This window comes from Fundulus heteroclitus, chromosome 1 (assembly GCF_011125445.2).
Source record: "Fundulus heteroclitus isolate FHET01 chromosome 1, MU-UCD_Fhet_4.1, whole genome shotgun sequence".
Classification (NCBI taxonomy): domain Eukaryota; kingdom Metazoa; phylum Chordata; class Actinopteri; order Cyprinodontiformes; family Fundulidae; genus Fundulus; species Fundulus heteroclitus.
The window spans coordinates 13,495,903-13,514,143 of record NC_046361.1 but is presented as its reverse complement, the minus strand read 5'-3'; the positions used below and the strand labels follow the sequence as shown (position 1 = coordinate 13,514,143).

Genomic DNA, 18,241 nt, shown 5'->3' with positions numbered 1-18,241 from the left:
ATTTATATAGCACAATTCCATACAGAGACAATGCAAAGTGCTTTAAACAATTAAAATATAGGAAAATAAAACTTGAATAATAACAAGTAGGAATAAAATGTAGAAACAAAATAGAACATTAAAAACAGTTGGACTAAAAAAAGTTGAACTAATAATGTTTCAGTAGAACAGTTTAACTAGAACAGTCAAAGGCAATCCTAAACAAATGTGTTTTTAATCTTGATTTAAAAGAACTCAAGGTTTCAATACTTTTACAGTTTTCTGGAAGTTTGTTCCAGATAAGTGGAGCAAAACCTAACCTTTAATTAAACATGGGGGTGCAGTTAATCAGGTCCCCTCCTTATTATGTTGCATAAAATAATGCACATATATTACACCTTTGGTCTCTGTGCTGTCTCTCTGATCAATGCTGTCTTTGTCCGGTCTCAGTTTTGGTGGGTGGCCTCCTCTTGGCAGGTGAGTCGTGGCACCAACTGCTTTTTATTTGAAGATGATGGATTTGATGGCCTCTCCCAGGAAACTAAACTAAACTAAATAAAAAGGATAACCCAAACTTGACTTGTACTTGCCATTTTTGACCCTGATGCATTTAGAGAGCTCCTTGATCTTTATTGTGCAATGCCTTCTGCTTAATGGTGTTGTAGCCTTTGGGGCTTTTCATAAAAGATGTATTTATGCCGACAGATCATATGACACTTAGACTGCAGATTGAAGTTGACTTCATTTCACTAATTACCTGACATTTTAAGGTAATTGGTTGCAGCAAAACATTTTAGACAATTCATAGAAAAGGGACTGGGTAAATGCCAATTTAAAATATTTTATAATTTTTTTTATCTAGTCAATTATTCCGTGGTACATATCTGATGCTTTAGTGTGTTTTTATAATTTTTACAATAAAACGATCGTCTGTGTCCAAAGTAAATAAATATTTAGTTTTAGTTTGGAAATAGATTTTTATTCATTCATAAATACTTATAAATACATATTTTGCTGTTCTTTTTTTCAGAGAAGCCTGATTTTGCAAGTCAACGTAAACTCAGAGCCCAGCTGAAGGAACATCTTACCTACGTCTCAGAAGGGATAGATCAGCAGAGAACATCTACTCTCCTTAAGGATATCTACACAGATCTTTACATTGTAGAGGGAGACAGAGGAGAGGTCAATTCTCAGCATGAGTGTAGACAGGTTCAAGATGCCAAGTTTAAACAAGAGCAAGAAGAAACGCCTATCAGATACTGTGACATTTTTAAACCATCACTTGTTGATTCAGACATCAAAACGGTGCTTACCCTTGGAATGGCTGGGATAGGCAAAACATTCGCATCAATGAAATACATACTGGACTGGGTGGAGGGCACAGCCAATGAAAACATTTTTTATACATTTCCACTTCCTTTCAGAGAGTTGAACCTTAGAAAAGAGGAAGAACACAGTTTAGAAGATCTGATTCATCAGTTCTTCCCACCTATGAAGACCTCTGAAATAACTAACTATGACAAGTATGAAATTCTGATCATTTTGGATGGTCTTGATGAATGTCGCCTTGATCTTGAATTCAACGAAAGCCATCATTGTACAGATGTTAGAAAGAAAGCTTCTTTAAAAGTTTTGTTGACAAATCTCATCCTAGGAAATCTCCTTCAAAAGGCCCAGATTTGGATTACTTCTCGACCTGCAGCATCCAACAACATTCCTATTGAAAAAGTGGACAGAATGACAGAAGTTAGAGGATTTAATGATGAACAAAAAGAGGAATATTTCTGGAAGAGATTTAGTGACAAGGAACTGTCTGAAAAAATCCTGAGACATGTGAAGCAGTCAAGAAGTCTCTACATCATGTGTCACATTCCTGTTTTCTGCTTTATCACCTCAAAGGTATTGGAGGACATTGTTCACCAAAATCAAGATGATGGGCTGCCCAAAACACTGACTGACATCTACACATATTTTCTGTTGCTCCAATGCAGACAAGCTAATGTGAAGTACAGTGAACATGAAAAATGTGAACATTTTGAGGCGCATTCCTGTTGGAATTCCAGAAATAAACAAATAGTCCTGTCTTTAGGGAAACTAGCCTTTGAGGCTTTAGAGACAGGAGACCTTCTCTTTTGTGAAGAAAGCCTGACAGACTGTGGTATTGACATCACATAAGCTGCTGTCTTCTCTGGACTGTTTACTCAGATCAAACGAGAAGACCATGGCCTGTACCAGAAAAAACAGTTTTGCTTTGTCCATCTGAGCATTCAGGAGTACCTGGCAGCTCTCTATGTATTTCACACATTCAATACCAAAGGTAAAAATTTGTTCATTCAACCCGCTTCAAGGTCCCCATCCATGTCTGCCTCAGCGTTCTATAAGAAAGCAGTGGACAAGGCTTTAGAGAGCAAAAATGGGGACTGGGATCTGTTTCTCCGCTTTCTGCTTGGACTCTCTATGGAAAATAATCAACTTCTACTCCAAGAACTGCTGGAAAAGACTGAAGATTGTGAAAATATCAACAAGGAAACAGTGGAGTACATCAAAAAAAGATTAGGGAGGACATCAAGGACCCAGAAAAAAACCTTAATCTTTTTCACTGTCTTAATGAGCTGAATGACCACTCTCTCGTTCAAGAAATCAAACATTTCCTTCAATCAGAAACAAAATCCTTTGAAAATTTCACTTCTTCTCAGTGGTCAGCTTTAACTTATGTGCTCTTAACATCAGATGAGAAGCTTGATGTGTTTGATCTCAAGAAGTACCTGAAATCAGAGAAAGTTCTTCTGGGAATGCTGCCAGTGGTGAAAGTCTCCAGAGCTGCTTTGTAAGTAGTTTACAAGCTGTTTTCCAATGTTTTAGCTATTTTAGCTTATCTTAGAGACTCATGTCTTGGTATTTGCAATAGGTTGTATGTTGTAGCCAAGATTCTGGTTAATTTGTCATTGGACAGTTCAATTAAAGATTGGTTTATTTTTTCAAAATATTGCAGAATAGTACATGCCATTGTCACATTAAATATACAACTAACTAACATTACTACAAAAACATCTCGTTCTTGGTTTAATCAATAAATTAGATGTAAATTAGACTATCTGGAAAAGTTTTTAAAGTGTTTTTTCATTCATAATTGGCATTGCCAATTATGGCAAGATGTTATTAGTTTATTTGATTCAGTTGAATCTTTTTTGTGTGGTAAGAATAAACAAGGAACAATGTTGAAAGTTCTCAAAAACAAGAACTTGAGATGAACAAAACAAATTTACTGTGGAATTTCTCCACACAGGGTCTAAATTATAAATGCTATTATATATGGTGCTGTTATAAAACCTTTTTGCACCTCTTGCCTGCTTTCCTTGGTAACTGAAATGTTTCAGATCATCAAACAAGCTTTAATATCAGACAAAGATAATCTGAATAAATACAAAATTCAATCTTCAACAAATGATTTCAAGAATCATGAATCTTAATTGTCACTATGTGTTACCATAGTGAAAGTTTTGATGAGACAGAAACCAACTCAGGATACACACAGATTACATATAACATGCCTATAAGACATAAACTACGTCCAAATATTGTAGACAGCATCCCATAATCCCCTGTACTATCCTCACCACCTGTGCCGTGCAGCTCCCATACCACACTATTATGATGAGACACAAGATACTTACTATTGTAGCTCTAAAAAAGATTATGAACAGCTTAGTAGAAAGTCCAGTCCATTTCAGTTTCCTGAGGAAGAAGAGCTGTTGTTAGGATTTCTTCATCAGGTGTGAAGTCTCCAGAGTCCAGGAGAGGTCTGCGGAGATGTGAATACCAGGAGCTTTGTACTGTCCAGACGCTCCACCACCTCTCCCTGTATGCAGAGAGGAGTGTGTTCAGTCTTCCTGGACTTCCTGTAATTCAGTATGACATCCTTGGTTTTGCTGGTGTTCAGGATGAGGTTTTCCCGGAGCACCACTGTGTAAGATTTTGGACCTCCTCTCTGTAGTGCATCTCATTATTGTTGGATACCCACTCCACTGTTGTCCACAAACATATCCATGTTTGTGGGGTGGATAGCAGGGCAGTCTTGGGTGAAGAGAGCATGGCTGAGGACACAACCCTGCAGCGTTCCAGCCTTGAGGATCAGTGGGGCAGATGTGAGTTTCCCTATCCTCACCACCTGGGGCCTGTTGGTGAGGAAGTCACTGATCCAGGAGCACAGCGGTGGAGATAAACCCAGGCTTTAGAGCTTCAGAACCAGCATGTCTGGGAGCACGGTGTTGAGGGCTGAGCTGAAGTCCACAAATAGCATCCTAACATAGGATTCTACCGATGAGTCAGAGCCATGTGAAGTGCCAGTGAGACAGCATACTCTTCAGAACAGTTCACCCTGTAGGCAAACTGCAGGCTGTCAAGGCCAGCAAGGATGGCATCCTTCATGTACTTCAGGAGGATCCTGAAGCACTTCATGATGCCAGAGGTCAGAGGAACAGACAGTAGGCAAACCTGTCTTCTTATCGGAGTGCTGCATCCCGGGCTTTCGGCAGGGACCACACTATGCATCTACCCATGGTTTCTGGTTAGGAAACACTCTGATTGTATTTGTGGGTAGAACAACATCTGTGCAGAAGTGAATATAGGACAGGACATATGATGTACATCTTTCCAGATCAGCACCCACTTTCCCTTATACTGTATCTCACTGTACTCTTGGTGACTCTCTTTAGTTCACATAGTGTCCCACTTCTTCAAGAGTAGACCAGTTTCCACCAGTACCTTGTCGGTCACAGCACCAGTGGCAGTCGTTATTCTGCGAATGCTGCCAGTGGTCAAAGTCTCCAGAACCTCGACCTCGACCGATCCTTTATGAAGAGCATGCATGGTAAACTTGCCAAAGGTTTCATTATGGATGTCCTTACAGATCTAACCCTCTGCATCAGAGCATTTTCATGGGAGATTTTAGAAAGCAAACGAGACGCTCACCAAAAAGAATATTTCACAAAAACATATTGATGATTCTCAAGACTTTTGGAAAAATATACTACAACATGCTGTAATGTGGAACATTTTGGAAGGGGTGTGTTCCATTTCAGGTGGTATAAAACTAAGGCAGCATTCCTAAAATAAAGAACAACCTACTGACAGTCAAGCATGGTGGTGGTAGTATGATGGTCTGGTGTTATGTTTTTAAATTTGTTTGATGATTTGAAACTGGCCCTGTGAGAAACTGGCGACCTGTACAGGGTGTACCCCGCCTCTCGCCCAGTTAACGCTGGAGATAGGCACCAGCAACCTCCGCAACCCCATGAGGGATTAAGCGGGTCAGAAAATGGATGGATGCATGGATTTGAAACTGTTTAATGTGACAAAAAAGCATAAAAAGAAGAAATTTATAAGCCACAAAATAATTTCTCATTGCACTGCATAGCTACATCAGAGTAACAGTTGGTTAAATTTCCCTTACCAAGTTGCTGAAAAAGCACATTTTAAATCTATCAAAAAGGTTGTAGCAACATTCTGTCTGTGTGCCTAATTACATATATTTGTACAGGCTGAGCTGGTGTGAGCTCTCTGAAGAATCTTGCAGAGGTTTGAGAACCCTAGCCCTCAATTCTGCTTCCTCATACCTCACTGAACTGGACTTGAGTCATAATGATCTGCTGGATTCAGGAGTACAGCAACTTGCTGAAGGATTAAAGAGTCTACACTGTAAAGTGGAAGTTCTGAAGTAAGTATACTTATATATATATATATATATATATATATATATATATATATATATATATATATATATATATATAGTTGTTTTGAATTCTGGCATAGTTGCATTTGTTCCCTTTACTGACAGTTAATGATCACTCAAAAATTCATTGAAAGTTTTGACAGGAATAAGTGTTTGGATGGTAATAATGGAAACCTTAGAATAGAAGATTCTTTATTGTTAGAAAATATAGGTGTACCAGCAGCAAAGAGCAACTTCACAACATGACAAAAAACTACTAAACAGAGATTCAAAATGCCATGCACAAGAAATACAACAAGTGTGCAACTAAGAAAAGTGATTTAAAAAAAAACCATATATGTATATATATGCATAAAAAACACAAAACTATTTACAGAACTGAAATAACTGCAAAAACAGCAGGGATGCAAACATCTATTGAGATTTTTGAGAGCAGTGATCTAGCAGCACCTGGGAGGAAGGTTCAGTGATAAAACCCTTTTGTGCCTTTAGGGTGCAGCAGTCTGTCTCTATGGAGCTCTCCAGCTTTGCATAAGCTTCGTGCATGGGTTAGAAGACGTTTTCAAACAGTGCTATTATTTGTGCCAGAGTCTTCTGATTCCTACAACCTGCACTGGGTTGATGGGGCACCCTAGAATCGTCTGCTCTGACGCTTCCTTTGAAGAGCATCAGTGTTGTGACTCCAGTCCAGTTTATTTTTCTGATGAATATCAAGGTACTTATAAAAGTCTGTCAGACAATGGATTTCACCGGTATGGTGGGTCTTTGCCAGTAAAAATCCATCATCACCTTCTGAGTTGCTCTGCGAGGATGAGGAGGTGGTTCTTCTAAAAGTCCTGTCTCCACTATCTGTAATCTTAAGTGATATAATTATCCTTTGATAGTCCTATTGCAGGTATAAATTCATCCAAGTTTCAATGAGGTTTCATAGCCTCTACTGCACTTAAGGGAAAGCCTTGAATGTATGTGGCGTTGGAAGGTCCACCCACAATAAGGCTTATACATTATTAATGCATATATGTTATTTAATAAAACATGTAATAAAGCTTGTTGTGATGTTTGACTGTATGTTTAGAAATAACACTTAGTTTCCTTGAATTTATATTTAATCCTCAACATGTTTCAATTAGGTCTTTGAATATAATCCAAAATAGAGAAGAAGATGTGTTGAGATACACAGTACTAATATCAAAAATATGTGTGACATCAAAACATGGGTGTCAGAGCAACAATTTAGAGCATTGTCACACAGTTGCAGAGTTAATGAGTATGGTAAAAAAAAATACATATGCAGATTTTTGCTTTTCAAAGCTGGTGTTTCGAAGATGTCCTCTGGTTTAGCATGCATTAAGCTGTAATATCTACCTTTGTGTTATGCTCAGGCTATCGGGATGTCAGGTGACTGAGAAAGGCTGTGATTTCCTTGCATCCACACTTAAATCCAATAAAGTCTCCAAGCTAAAACAGCTTGATTTAAGTTACAATCACTGTGGAGACATTGGAATGAGTGTGCTCAACGCTTGCCTTGATGACACAAATCAGAAGCTGGAGACGGTGTGGTATGTTAAAGTGCTTATGGTGTATTTATTTTTTTTGTTCTGTTGGATATGACAAACTCATACTGTTATTAGGTATCCAAACATTGTAAAATCAAGTTGGTTAAGTTCAAGCTGATCATCAAAATTAAAAAGGAAATGGATTTAAGTTATCTTGAATGTTGCCTAGTTGTTGGTTCTAGATGATCAGGTCAGAGTATTATAGAAACTGCTGACACTAATGTTGAAATATCTGAAATCTTCAAACAAAGCCACCTTACAGGTTTGTGTGGTATAGTCTGAAACACGGAAAGTATCCAGCAAACTGCTGTTATATCCTTTGTTATTAGTCCAATGGGTGACGCTGGTGAACCCGATATTCAGCCAGATACAGAGTTACATTTTTAACAGGTTTATTGTGAGGTATGAATAGTGGCGGGTGAGGCAGACGATCAGAACCAGATTTGACAGATGAGTTATGGCAGATGGTGCAGGCAGGCAGGGATGAGCAGGAGACCAGAGGATGCGGGTAGAGAAAGACCAGAACAGGCGATGTGGACCGGGGAACGACCAGAATGTGCAGAGCAAGCATCTGGAATGCAAGGGGAAACAGGCAGAACTGCAGCACGCAAACACAGGCAATTTAACAAAAGAGTCCAGCTGGCTGAATACATAGGAACTAGTGTTGTTTTTGGCAGCCATCTTAGTTTTAGTCTTAGTTTTAGTCTTCAGGATGAAAATTGTTAGTTTTAGTCACATTTTAGTCATTACTAAACAAAATAGTTTTAGTCCAGTTTAGTCGACTAAAATTGAAAAAGGTTTTAGGCTAGTTTTAGTCAGTCTTGTGTTGCAATTCATAAAGCAACAATTAACCTCAACAATTTTGAATAATAACCAGATTCCTTACCAGACTGACAGCTTATTGAAGTTATTATTAAATAACTTAAACAAGTGATATAAATTAATAAATTGTGATGGAAATGATGATGAAATAATTTATGTAATGTTTTGTGACAGTTTGTATTCCGAAATTTTATTAAAAGAGAAGTATTTTAGTCGTTTATAATATTCACTATAACATGATAGCTTGGCATTTGTGTCAATAATTTTCTAGCATAGGTTATTCTGCGTGGTGGACAGGGAGGCCCCCAAATCTAATTCTGCTCAGGGCCCCCAAAAGGCTCGGGACGGAACTGCACAGGAGGGAAGTGGGGAGAACGGCTGCCAGATAAATCCTTTATTTAGAACCAGTCAAGGCTGCACGCTGGATCAGAAAACAGTTCTGCTAACCAGATCCAGTCCAAAAAGCCTCTTATTCTATTTATACGTTTCGTTCTTATAAACAGGCATGCTGCCTTGCGCTTGAATTCAGGTGTGCAAAATTACGTTACATGTAATTTAGGTGCGCACTTTTAAGGGTAATTTTAAGGAACTTTTAACATCGGGGGCTTCAGTTCAGACCCATCATTCCTCCTGTTTACTCTAAAGGAGCCCTTTATAGTCTTTATTTATTCATTTTTCCCACAACGCAGCGCACCAATCGGGTGAAAATCCGCCCACCTCACCGCCGCAATCCATTATAATTAAGTATAAATTAATGTCATGCAGAATGTGCACTGCTGCACGCCAGGTGGTGGGTGTGACCAAACAGGACGCAGCAGCAGGGCTGATACTTCTTAGCTTGTAACGAACAGATTACAGCACAATAGGCAGAAATGTGATGCATTTTAAATGTTCGACAAACCATCCACTAATGTTTTCATCCAGTCCCGTCAACGACAACTCTGAAAACTCTGAAAACTCACATCCACCAAAACTCACATCCACGACTCGTCATGTTTTCGTCATCAAAGATCTATGTTTAGCTCATCAGTTTTTGTTATTGTGATGAAAAAAAAAAGGGCGTCAACGAAATAATTTCGTCGTCATCATTGACGAAAACAACACTGATAGGAACTTGTAGAAGCAGGGCACATCACACTAGATGAGAAGATCAGACCAGATGGAACAAGAAGAGAAGAGCTGTTCTGGCAGGGATAAGTTGACTGAGGCAGGTATATATGGACAGGGAAACAGGTGACCAGAGTTGAGAGTAATTACTGGCAGCAGGTGGAGCTGATCTGGGCTAATTGACCGGTAACTGAGTGGCTGATTCTAGAAAAGTCTGGAAAAGTCAAAAACAAAACATACAAAAACCTAAATCATGGCAATTAGCACTAGATATTTCGCAGTCTGGTTTAAAAGGTTTAAAATGGACAAAAAAACTCTTGTTTTGAACTCCTGCTGAAACAATGTCATTATAAGTAAAGTTGCAAAGTGTATCTAATGTGACATGTGAATGTATATACAAATGAAAAGATAATTACGCAAAACTACAAGTAACTTTAAGAGAGCATTTACCTTACATCTCAAAAACATAAATATAAAACATAAAAAGTGTGAATTTATTTAACGTGTATTGTTGTTTTAACAGTTTTGACTCTAACGGACCACATCGGTTACGGCCTGGGATGAAGAAATGTAAGTCTCTTCTATAAAATTTTTATAACCCTGTTTAAATGACTTAACTTAATAAAGATATTGTTTAATTACAACTCATGGGTTCAAATCCCCTCTTAGAGCAACCTTCATTAGGTTTTGGACAATCTGAGTGACAGACATACAAACTGTCCAGCTCTCAGGGGGCAAGGGGGAACCAGGAAGAAGATCAAACTGTAGATACCATCACCTCATTTGGATTGGACAGGTCTAGTTGAGTGGTATCAAAGAGAAGCAGGATGATCATAACATTTTGCATTACAAGATAATAAGATTGTAGATGTTCAACCCTGATACAAAAACCTCTGAAATCCATACGCAATCAATAACCTTGATGGAGTCAGCAACAACCAAACACTTATAGTTAGTAAGACAGGCCCTGTACAGCCTGATTAACGGTAATAGAAAAGTCCAAGCCAAACATAAGTGGTACCAGTACTCAGATACATTGCTGGTATGACAGAATGCCCAATGGATTAGATAGAAGCATTAATTTCATGGAGAGTTAGACCTTAAGTCTAGCTACCTGAAACTGTGTGTAAAGCAAAAGGAGAAAGGCTGAAGACTAATTGAAACAGTAAGGACTATCATTGATAGTCCTACCAATGTCTATTTCTTTAAAAACACATCACAGTGCCACTTATCATGGCAGTATAAGAACAGGCATTTAGATTAAGATACCTAAGATGGCGGCTGTGTCAACATACGCCTGAAACAGTCAAACACCTGATGGTGGGAGCAATATGCATTCTGTCAAAGCGTACATGGATTTCACTTGCTAAGTGTCTTCAATACTGTGTAGGAACAGGCAGTTTTTACACAGTATAGTACTGAAAAGTCCTTTTCAAACAACTGGCAGGTAGCACAGGTGTCATGTTGTCTTGACACAGGTCTATTAACTAGATTTCTTTAAGAATCCACTACAAATATTTTGACATGTTACAATTGTGCTTAGGTAATCTCATAGAAAGTATCTCTATTGAATTCTATCTCATCTAACAGTAGACAGGCTATAAAACCTTTTTAAAATGTATATGGTGTCAGGTTTGTTGCAAGGCTGGAGCATAGACAAGAGCCCCAAGAGTCGCATGATAAGTAGAAGATCATTTAATAAATTTTTAAACAAGGCATACAGGCTGACAGGGAAACAATGTATGTGACAAAGTGAGCTGAACTTAAAGGGAAGAGACAGAGGGAACAATAGATGAATAATTAGGCACACGTGAACTGAGTGATACAATAGACTCCAGGAAAGAAAGGAAATGAACTGGCAGGTGCAGGGGAAGTAACAGAATCTAACAGGGAGCTAGAAAATGACCATACTAATAAGGAACAGATCTACAAGATTACAGACTAATAACAGAAGCTAACGTAAACAGGACCTGTATATAATAACACTATAAGAAGGACATTTCAAACACAGGAACTAATGGCAAGCATAAACGAAGGATCTAACAGAACTAATAATAATAATAATAATAACGGACATAAGCTAACTAGACAGAGACTGAACCAAACAGATACCACATAAAACTATAAACATAAATATCAAACTGGAGTTAAACCAATAACAAAAACAAGGATCACAGGCTAAACAAAGCTAAAAGGTGAAAACACAAACAGACTGCTGGATCCTGAGAGAGCTACAAGAGACCATCAAACCCTTGGTTATCCTGACATATAGTAGTTATTTTACTTATGTAATCTAAATAAACATATCTAATAATTATCATAATTAAAGAAGCTTATTCAAAGATTGAATTTGTTCTTATTATGACATTTTCCAAAAACTGTTTTAGCTAAGGTTTACACAAGATTGTGATTAAAATGAGTTTCTTTTGGTTGTAATGATTACAAGTAGCGTGGTATATCATAATGAGAGTAAAATGACAAGTCTGAGCACACTAATACGTCTAGAATTAACTTACATGAGTGAAAATAGCAATTCAGTTATACTGTTCTAAAACATATTTATTGATATTCTACAAACCTACAATGTCATAATATTTTAATACACAGATACTACCAGAGCTGTGTTGCAGTTTGTTTTTACAGACCATGCTGTTTACAAAGATCACTCTGACTTGAACTGATTTGATGGTTAATCCCCTTTGCTCTTCTGTGACACCTAATTACATTAATTTGTTTCAGATGCTACAGATTTGAAACTCGATGACAAAACTGCAGGCAGACGGCTTCTTTTGTCTGAAAACAACAGACAAGCAAGAACTGTCATCAAGGTGGACAGTAGGGTTTCACAACAACAATTTAAATCCAAATTTAAGAGGACCCAGGTATTTTGTTCGGAGAGCCTAAAAGGCATCTCTTACTGGGAAGTGGAATGGAAAGGCACGGTTGGAATTGCAGTAGCATATAAAACTGTGAGTAAGGAACATGACAGCAGTGGTGGTCTGGGTTGCAATGAAAATTCCTGGAGTTTGCGATGTTCCAAGACTGAATGCACAGCCCTGCATAAGAAGGATTCAGTTGAAATCAAGATGAGGCCATGCCAAAAAATAGCAGTATTGCTTGACTGGAAGGGTGGTACCTTGAGTTATTATAATGTGTCATCTGGAGAGTTAAGTCTGATTCACACCTTCTATGCAAAATTCAAAGAGGAGCTCTTTCCAGGCTTCTGGTTTGGCACAAAAGGCTCTATAACTTTGTGTCACATGTAAAATAATTTTTTACAAAATAATTGCAGTGAAAACTACTGATATTATATTGAAAGCAGCATAGTTTTATTTTACATTTTTTGGAGCATACATCAAATTATTTATTGTATTTTACATTAAGTGCTCATATTTTCTATATCATGTCTCAATTTAGTTTTTATCCTTTTACTATTTAAATACATTAATAAAGAGATCTTGTTGAAACATTATAATAGCAGAAAGAGAGAAAATTTGTAATTCTGTGAAAAACATTTTATCTTAATTCTGGGTTCAGTTTAAACACAGTGAAGTCCTGTAGCTATATATGAAAGACAAACTAAATAAAGATCAAGAAAGATGCAGTGTTATGTTTTTGTGTTTAGGAAAATGAATGTGTTTACTGGAGTAAAGCATTTAATCTGTGTAAATGAATATGGGGTAAATAGTAACTGAACTGACAGTACTGTGCAAATATATTGAAGCTGACAAATGTGTCAAGGACTCCAATGGGAAAGTAAAACTAAGACATGCTGGGCCATGTCTACCAGAAACGTTGGAGGTGATATTGAGAACAAGAAAAAAACTGACTTACAATATGTGTACGTGTGTCCTTTCAAAATAAGGCTGTCCTTGTCCCTTGCTGGTGCCCCTTTTCCAACCCCACTTATTCACTGAACTTTCTGTGAATATGCTTGGATACAGCTTTCTGTGCTTTTGGTTTATAGCAATGATGTTTTGGCATAACCTTGTGGACTTCTGAATATCTTTCCAGTCAGCAGTCTTTCCTATGATTATGTTGGCCATGATGGGCCCATTGCATAACATTTACCCATTTCTTTTTTTAAATTAATGTTATATAATACTCAAATTTTCTGAGACACTAAATTTTGGGTTTCCGTTATTTGTAAGCCACAAAAAAATATTTGCAATCAAAACTTTTAAACTGCAATGAAATAAGTTATTTTCGACAGTAAAATTTTAATTGCAAAACCTGTTTATTTTTTATTTCAAATAACTTATTTTTTCTAACAAAGTGAAAAAGTTATTTGCAAAACAAACTTGTTTGCTCATGTCAGATCATTTCATTGGCAAATCTCTAATGTTTTGATTCTCCCCGTTTTTGTGTGAACTCAAATCATTTTCAGTGCTGTGAATATAAACATTCTGCACAAAGCCTAACAAAAAACGATGTTAGACGGGGCCCTATTGGTGTGTTGATTGATTCGACAGACTGATTGATTGGCAGGTCAAGGCCTTAGTGAGTGGTCACAACCAGGAGAAGTCAGGTTACACAGAAAAACAAGTGGTAAGTAATGTTAACACACTTTAGTAATCTTACCTCTGGTTTATCAGAAACTAGCATCATAAAGTCCACACTTAACTTTAGGATTAGCTCAAAATTTTACATCAGCTTATAAATGTTAATATTTCACCAGACTTTGGTTAAAGGAAAACTTTTCCCTAGGTTTTCTAAAACAAAGTCATTTACTTTCAAATAATCAAAAAAACATCAAAGTTGCCTTTAATTTGAATTATTTTAGAAAAACTAAAGGATAGAAAAGCCTTTGTGCCTCAATAAAAACTGTATTTTCCATGCAGTATTTACATAGACCTGCAGCTGTTACTCTATCAAACCTACTTTTCCGCTGCATGAACCCACCTTCATCCCACCTTTTATGGCAATCTTACCACTTACAAGCAAAGGCTGAAGTCCACACTTTGGTGTTAAATATTTACTACTGTGCCATTTCTCAAAGAACATAAAACTTCCTTAAGTTCTTGAACCAAAACAACTTGAGACAGTTCAGATCAGTTTTTCAACTTAGAGAAATTATTCAGATCTATGTGATTTGATGGGAAATAATTTAGAGGAGGGAACATCTTTTTAAGGCTGTTTTTCTTGTGTAGATACAGCGAAACACTCAAGGGTGACGTCAATAGCTGGTTAAAGGAGGATCATCCATGGAAAATATTGTGTCTGTAAACCAGTGAAGTTAAAATCTTTATATGGAGCGTTACAGCGATACTGAAGAAATCCCCAACGGCAACTAAAAGCAACATGTCTGAGAAAGAGGTTATGACCACATCAACTGGCTAGTAAGTAAAACTTTGGTTTGTGGTAATTTCTTACAAAATAGCTTTTTAATGTTACCCATTTAAAAGCTATTCTTATTTGTTTGATTAAAAATGTTGTGTATTAAATAAAACAATAATAGAAAATAATATGCAGAACTTTCTGAAACCCTTTTTTTAATAACTTTTTATGTCTGTATGGAAATACCATTCCTCATTACCTGTGTACACAGATCACTAATAATAGGGATTAATTGTAAAAACCTGATTTTGCCACCAATTATGAAAAACTCAATTTCTCCCACACCAAGCATGTTTCTATAAATAGCAATATATCTAAGGGTGAATCTGTGAACTAAAACAAAGCAAAAGGCTATGATATTCCATGTTAGCTAGTTCATACTGGGCAAAGTTGATAGGCGGAAATTAATCTTTTGGCCAGTGGGTGAGAATTGACCAGTACAGCTGAGAGAAACTGAAGATAGAAGTTCCAGGTTAATGCATTCAGTCACCTTTACCTTTACCCTCAGACCATTATAGAGCTAAGTAACCTTATCCCGTAACCTGAGAACCAATTCAGGAACATATCATTATGAAAATTTATTAAATAAAAAAAATTCCAGGTATGTCTCAGGTGAGGGAAAGATTATCATTGTCTAAAAAGAACAGAACGATGTGGGCCCCTGGAGTTGAGCTAATTTATGGACTCTATTTAGAATCATGGATATGTAGTTATACATGAACACACACACACACACACACACATACATTATGGGTATATACTGGTCCGCTTTAATGCTCGGGCTTACCTGGGCTAAAGCCCAGCGGCCTATCATTAGGTCACATGATGAGGTGAAAAATTCAACTGTTATGTAATTTGTCAGACTCTCTCCTATGGTTGCAGATTTCCCCAAATTAAAAATGGGCCAAGTGGGCTCACTAATTATGATCCATGGGTTGACCAACCAGAATGTGAAGAGATAGTTTTAGACTGTTTACTTCTGCGGTGAATGAGTGACGGTTGTCAACATGTCGGGAAAGAAATTTGAGAACCAGGCTCGAAAAAGAAAAAAACTAATTCGTTAGTAGTTTCAAGAATTACTAGAAAGTACACCAAAGAGCGCTTTTTTTTTGTACCTACTGCCTGTCAGGGTTCAGTTTTGATCTAGTTTTTGTTAACTACTATCTCAGTTCTTCCTCCTTGTCAGGGTTTGGTTATGTCCTGGCCTCATTAATTGTTAGTTAGGTCAAAAAATTCAAAGGGAAATGTGGGAATAGGGATATTTATTCCAGAGTTTAATATATGTATATGTGAAAGATTAACAGACCTTTTATCTATATACACAGCAGAAATGGTTGCAATTATTTTTAGTTTACAGTGGGTGGAGGAGGTTAGACCGGATAGGGTGGTAATTTGTACAGATTCAAAAGCTGCAATAGAAAGCATTCATTCAGGAGAAAATAATAGGAAAGACCTGGTAATAGAAATTTATCAATTTGAGTTTATATAGGTTATATAGGTATGGAATAGAGGTTCAGTTCTGTTGGGTACCTGCACATGAAGGGGTGAAAGGAAATGAAACAGCAGACAAGCTAGCTAAAAAGGCTTTAGGAAAGCAGAATAAAGATCAGATTTCATTTGGGAAAGGGGAAGGTAAATCAATAATTAAAAAGAAAGAAACAGAAATATGGCAAAAAAATATGGGATGAAGATGAGAAAGGAAGAAGATTATATAGGGTTAAAAAATCTGTAATATGGAAAAATTATGGAAAAAGAAGCAGAAAGGGAAGAGATAATTTTTACTAGACTAAGAACTGGACACACATACTTGAATGAGTTTTTGTTTATAATAGGGAAGAGAAATAATGATATATGTGAGGGTTGTGCAGAAAAAGAAAATGTGTATCATGTTTTGATGAATTGTATTAAATATGCAACGGAAAGAGAGAGGATGAGGAAAGTAATTATGGAAAAAGGGAGAGATTGGAGTATTAAAGGAATTTTAGGGACAGATGGAGATAGGGAAGAAAATATGGTAATTAATAAAGCATTGTTTTTATTTTTACATAACACAAAATTAAAAAATAGAATATAGTAGGTGGAACCATAGAGCTACACACTCATGTACAGTAGGTGGCGGTTTGCACCTATAAGTTGTTTGCAATCCGCCAATAAAAGGAGAAGAAGAAGAACACTCCTTTGCCGGTCCGTCATCAGACAACTATCACTCCTCGCCTGCCAGCCTGGTTTGCTCCTGCTAGCTGTTTGTTTCCTGCCTCAGTTTTACTAGTCTCTGCCTGCTGCTGGATCTATGCTGTTTCCCCTCTAAACCTCAGGAGGAGCTTCTAATTCTGTTGTGACTCTAACCTGCAAGTATTCACCCTGCCTTCCTGCTAATCCTGCTGTGGTTCTGGTCTACTAGTATTCATCTTGACCAGCTGTTATCCTGCTATCATTCTGGCCTACAAGTATTCATCCTGCCTGGCTGCTATACTGTTGGGACTCTGGCCTAAAAGTATTCACCCTGCCTAGCTGCTATCCTGCTGTCATCCTGGCCTACAAGTATTCATCCAGCCAAGCTTTAATCCTGTTGTGACTCTGACCAGCAAGGTTCCCTCTTTGCCGTGCTGTGGATTCTACTGCCGAGCTCTGGGACCTGCTACAAGGGTCAGCTACTCCAACACCTTGCCTGTCTGCTCCTGTCCTCCCGCCTTGGTTTCCGTTGGTCCCGTTGTGTTCCTGTTTGCTGCGCTGCTGGACTCTGTACCTCTGTTCCCGTTTTCATGGACTCTGGCTTTACTCCCGGTTCTGTAGCAGCGCAGCTTTCCCGTTTCCTGGTCAGTCTCTCCACTCTGCTCCTGCCAGCCAGCTCCTGCATCCTACGTCTCCGTCCGGTTACTGACTCTTGTTCATCTCATCGTCATCATCCACTGCTTGCAATAAACTCTCTTAAAACAGCTCTGTGTGTGCGTGCTCTGTCCGGGTTCATCCAATACAAAATCATGACACTGCCAGGGAAGATCATTGTGTTGAAGGTTGTTCTCAGACTCACCCACCACCTGAGTGAGAGAGGGACAAGATTTAGCCAGAGCAGGTGGATGCTAAGCTGAAGGCAGGGGGGCAGACAGAAGCAGTGGGAGGATCAGGCAAGGGCCGAGTATCTATCATTAGATAGTTACTGTTCTGTCTCTCTTCGAGGTCGGCCGTGTCTTTCAGCTCTCCTGAGTTCCTTATCTGCTCTCCTACCCTGCCCCCCTCTCTCCTGCTATTTGCTTTGTCTTGTCTTTTTGAGCACTTTCTTCATAATAACCGAACTCTGAAAAATCATGGATCTGGTAAGCTGGTCTCTCAATACTATTGATAAATTTTTTCTCGATGGGTAGGCAACGAAAGGGTGGACCCGTCCTGTCCCGATCTGACTAGTTTTTGGAGGATACACCCTATATTCTTGGATAGAAAACGGTGTGTCTTTCGACTTTGTCATTCCTGGATGTTTGAAACGTTTGCATGTTTGGATTAAGGATACTTGGATTTCTACGTATTGAATCTGGTGGATTTTTGATCTATCAGCAAATACAGTAGATGTCGGTAGCCATTTGGCCTTGATCAGTCTACCGGCTGCAAATGACGCGCTCACTAAGGCGGTGAATGGACAGACCTGGAAGGTGAAGGAGCAGAGCCGAAAACTGGCTGTGCTGGAACACAGACTGGCTTCGGTGGTTAACCTCAA

The 18,241-nt window shown here is 38.1% G+C and overlaps 2 protein-coding genes across 3 annotated transcripts in view; both read left to right on the top strand.

Moving 5' to 3' along the window:
* The window catches only part of LOC118562690, a 77,183-nt gene that overhangs the window by 40,989 nt on the left and 17,953 nt on the right, over nt 1–18,241 (top strand). The window lies entirely within an intron of this gene.
* On the top strand, nt 1,014–12,966 carry LOC118562694 (stonustoxin subunit beta-like). 2 transcript variants are annotated; one of them, XM_036135448.1, is made up of 6 exons: nt 1,014–1,878; nt 1,971–2,806; nt 5,519–5,695; nt 7,093–7,269; nt 9,719–9,765; nt 11,935–12,966. In XM_036135448.1, the coding sequence occupies exons 2-6, from the start codon at nt 2,772–2,774 to the stop codon at nt 12,459–12,461; spliced, it is 963 nt and encodes a 320-aa protein (XP_035991341.1). In that variant the 5' UTR covers nt 1,014–1,878; nt 1,971–2,771; the 3' UTR covers nt 12,462–12,966. The 2 variants fall into 2 exon arrangements, with proteins under 2 accessions (XP_035991341.1, XP_035991338.1); XM_036135445.1 differs by lacking the exon at nt 1,014–1,878 and having other exon boundaries at nt 1,893–2,806.

What these genes read in the sequence shown, in the direction of transcription:
- LOC118562694 (XM_036135448.1), top strand. Translation starts at nt 2,772, where the DNA reads ATGCTGCCAGTGGTGAAAGTCTCCAGAGCTGCTTT. An exon ending in AAAGTCTCCAGAGCTGCTTT is followed by an intron (nt 2,807 to 5,518) that starts GTAAGTAGTTTA and finishes ATATTTGTACAG; the next exon opens with GCTGAGCTGGTGTGAGCTCT. An exon ending in TGTAAAGTGGAAGTTCTGAA is followed by an intron (nt 5,696 to 7,092) that starts GTAAGTATACTT and finishes TGTTATGCTCAG; the next exon opens with GCTATCGGGATGTCAGGTGA.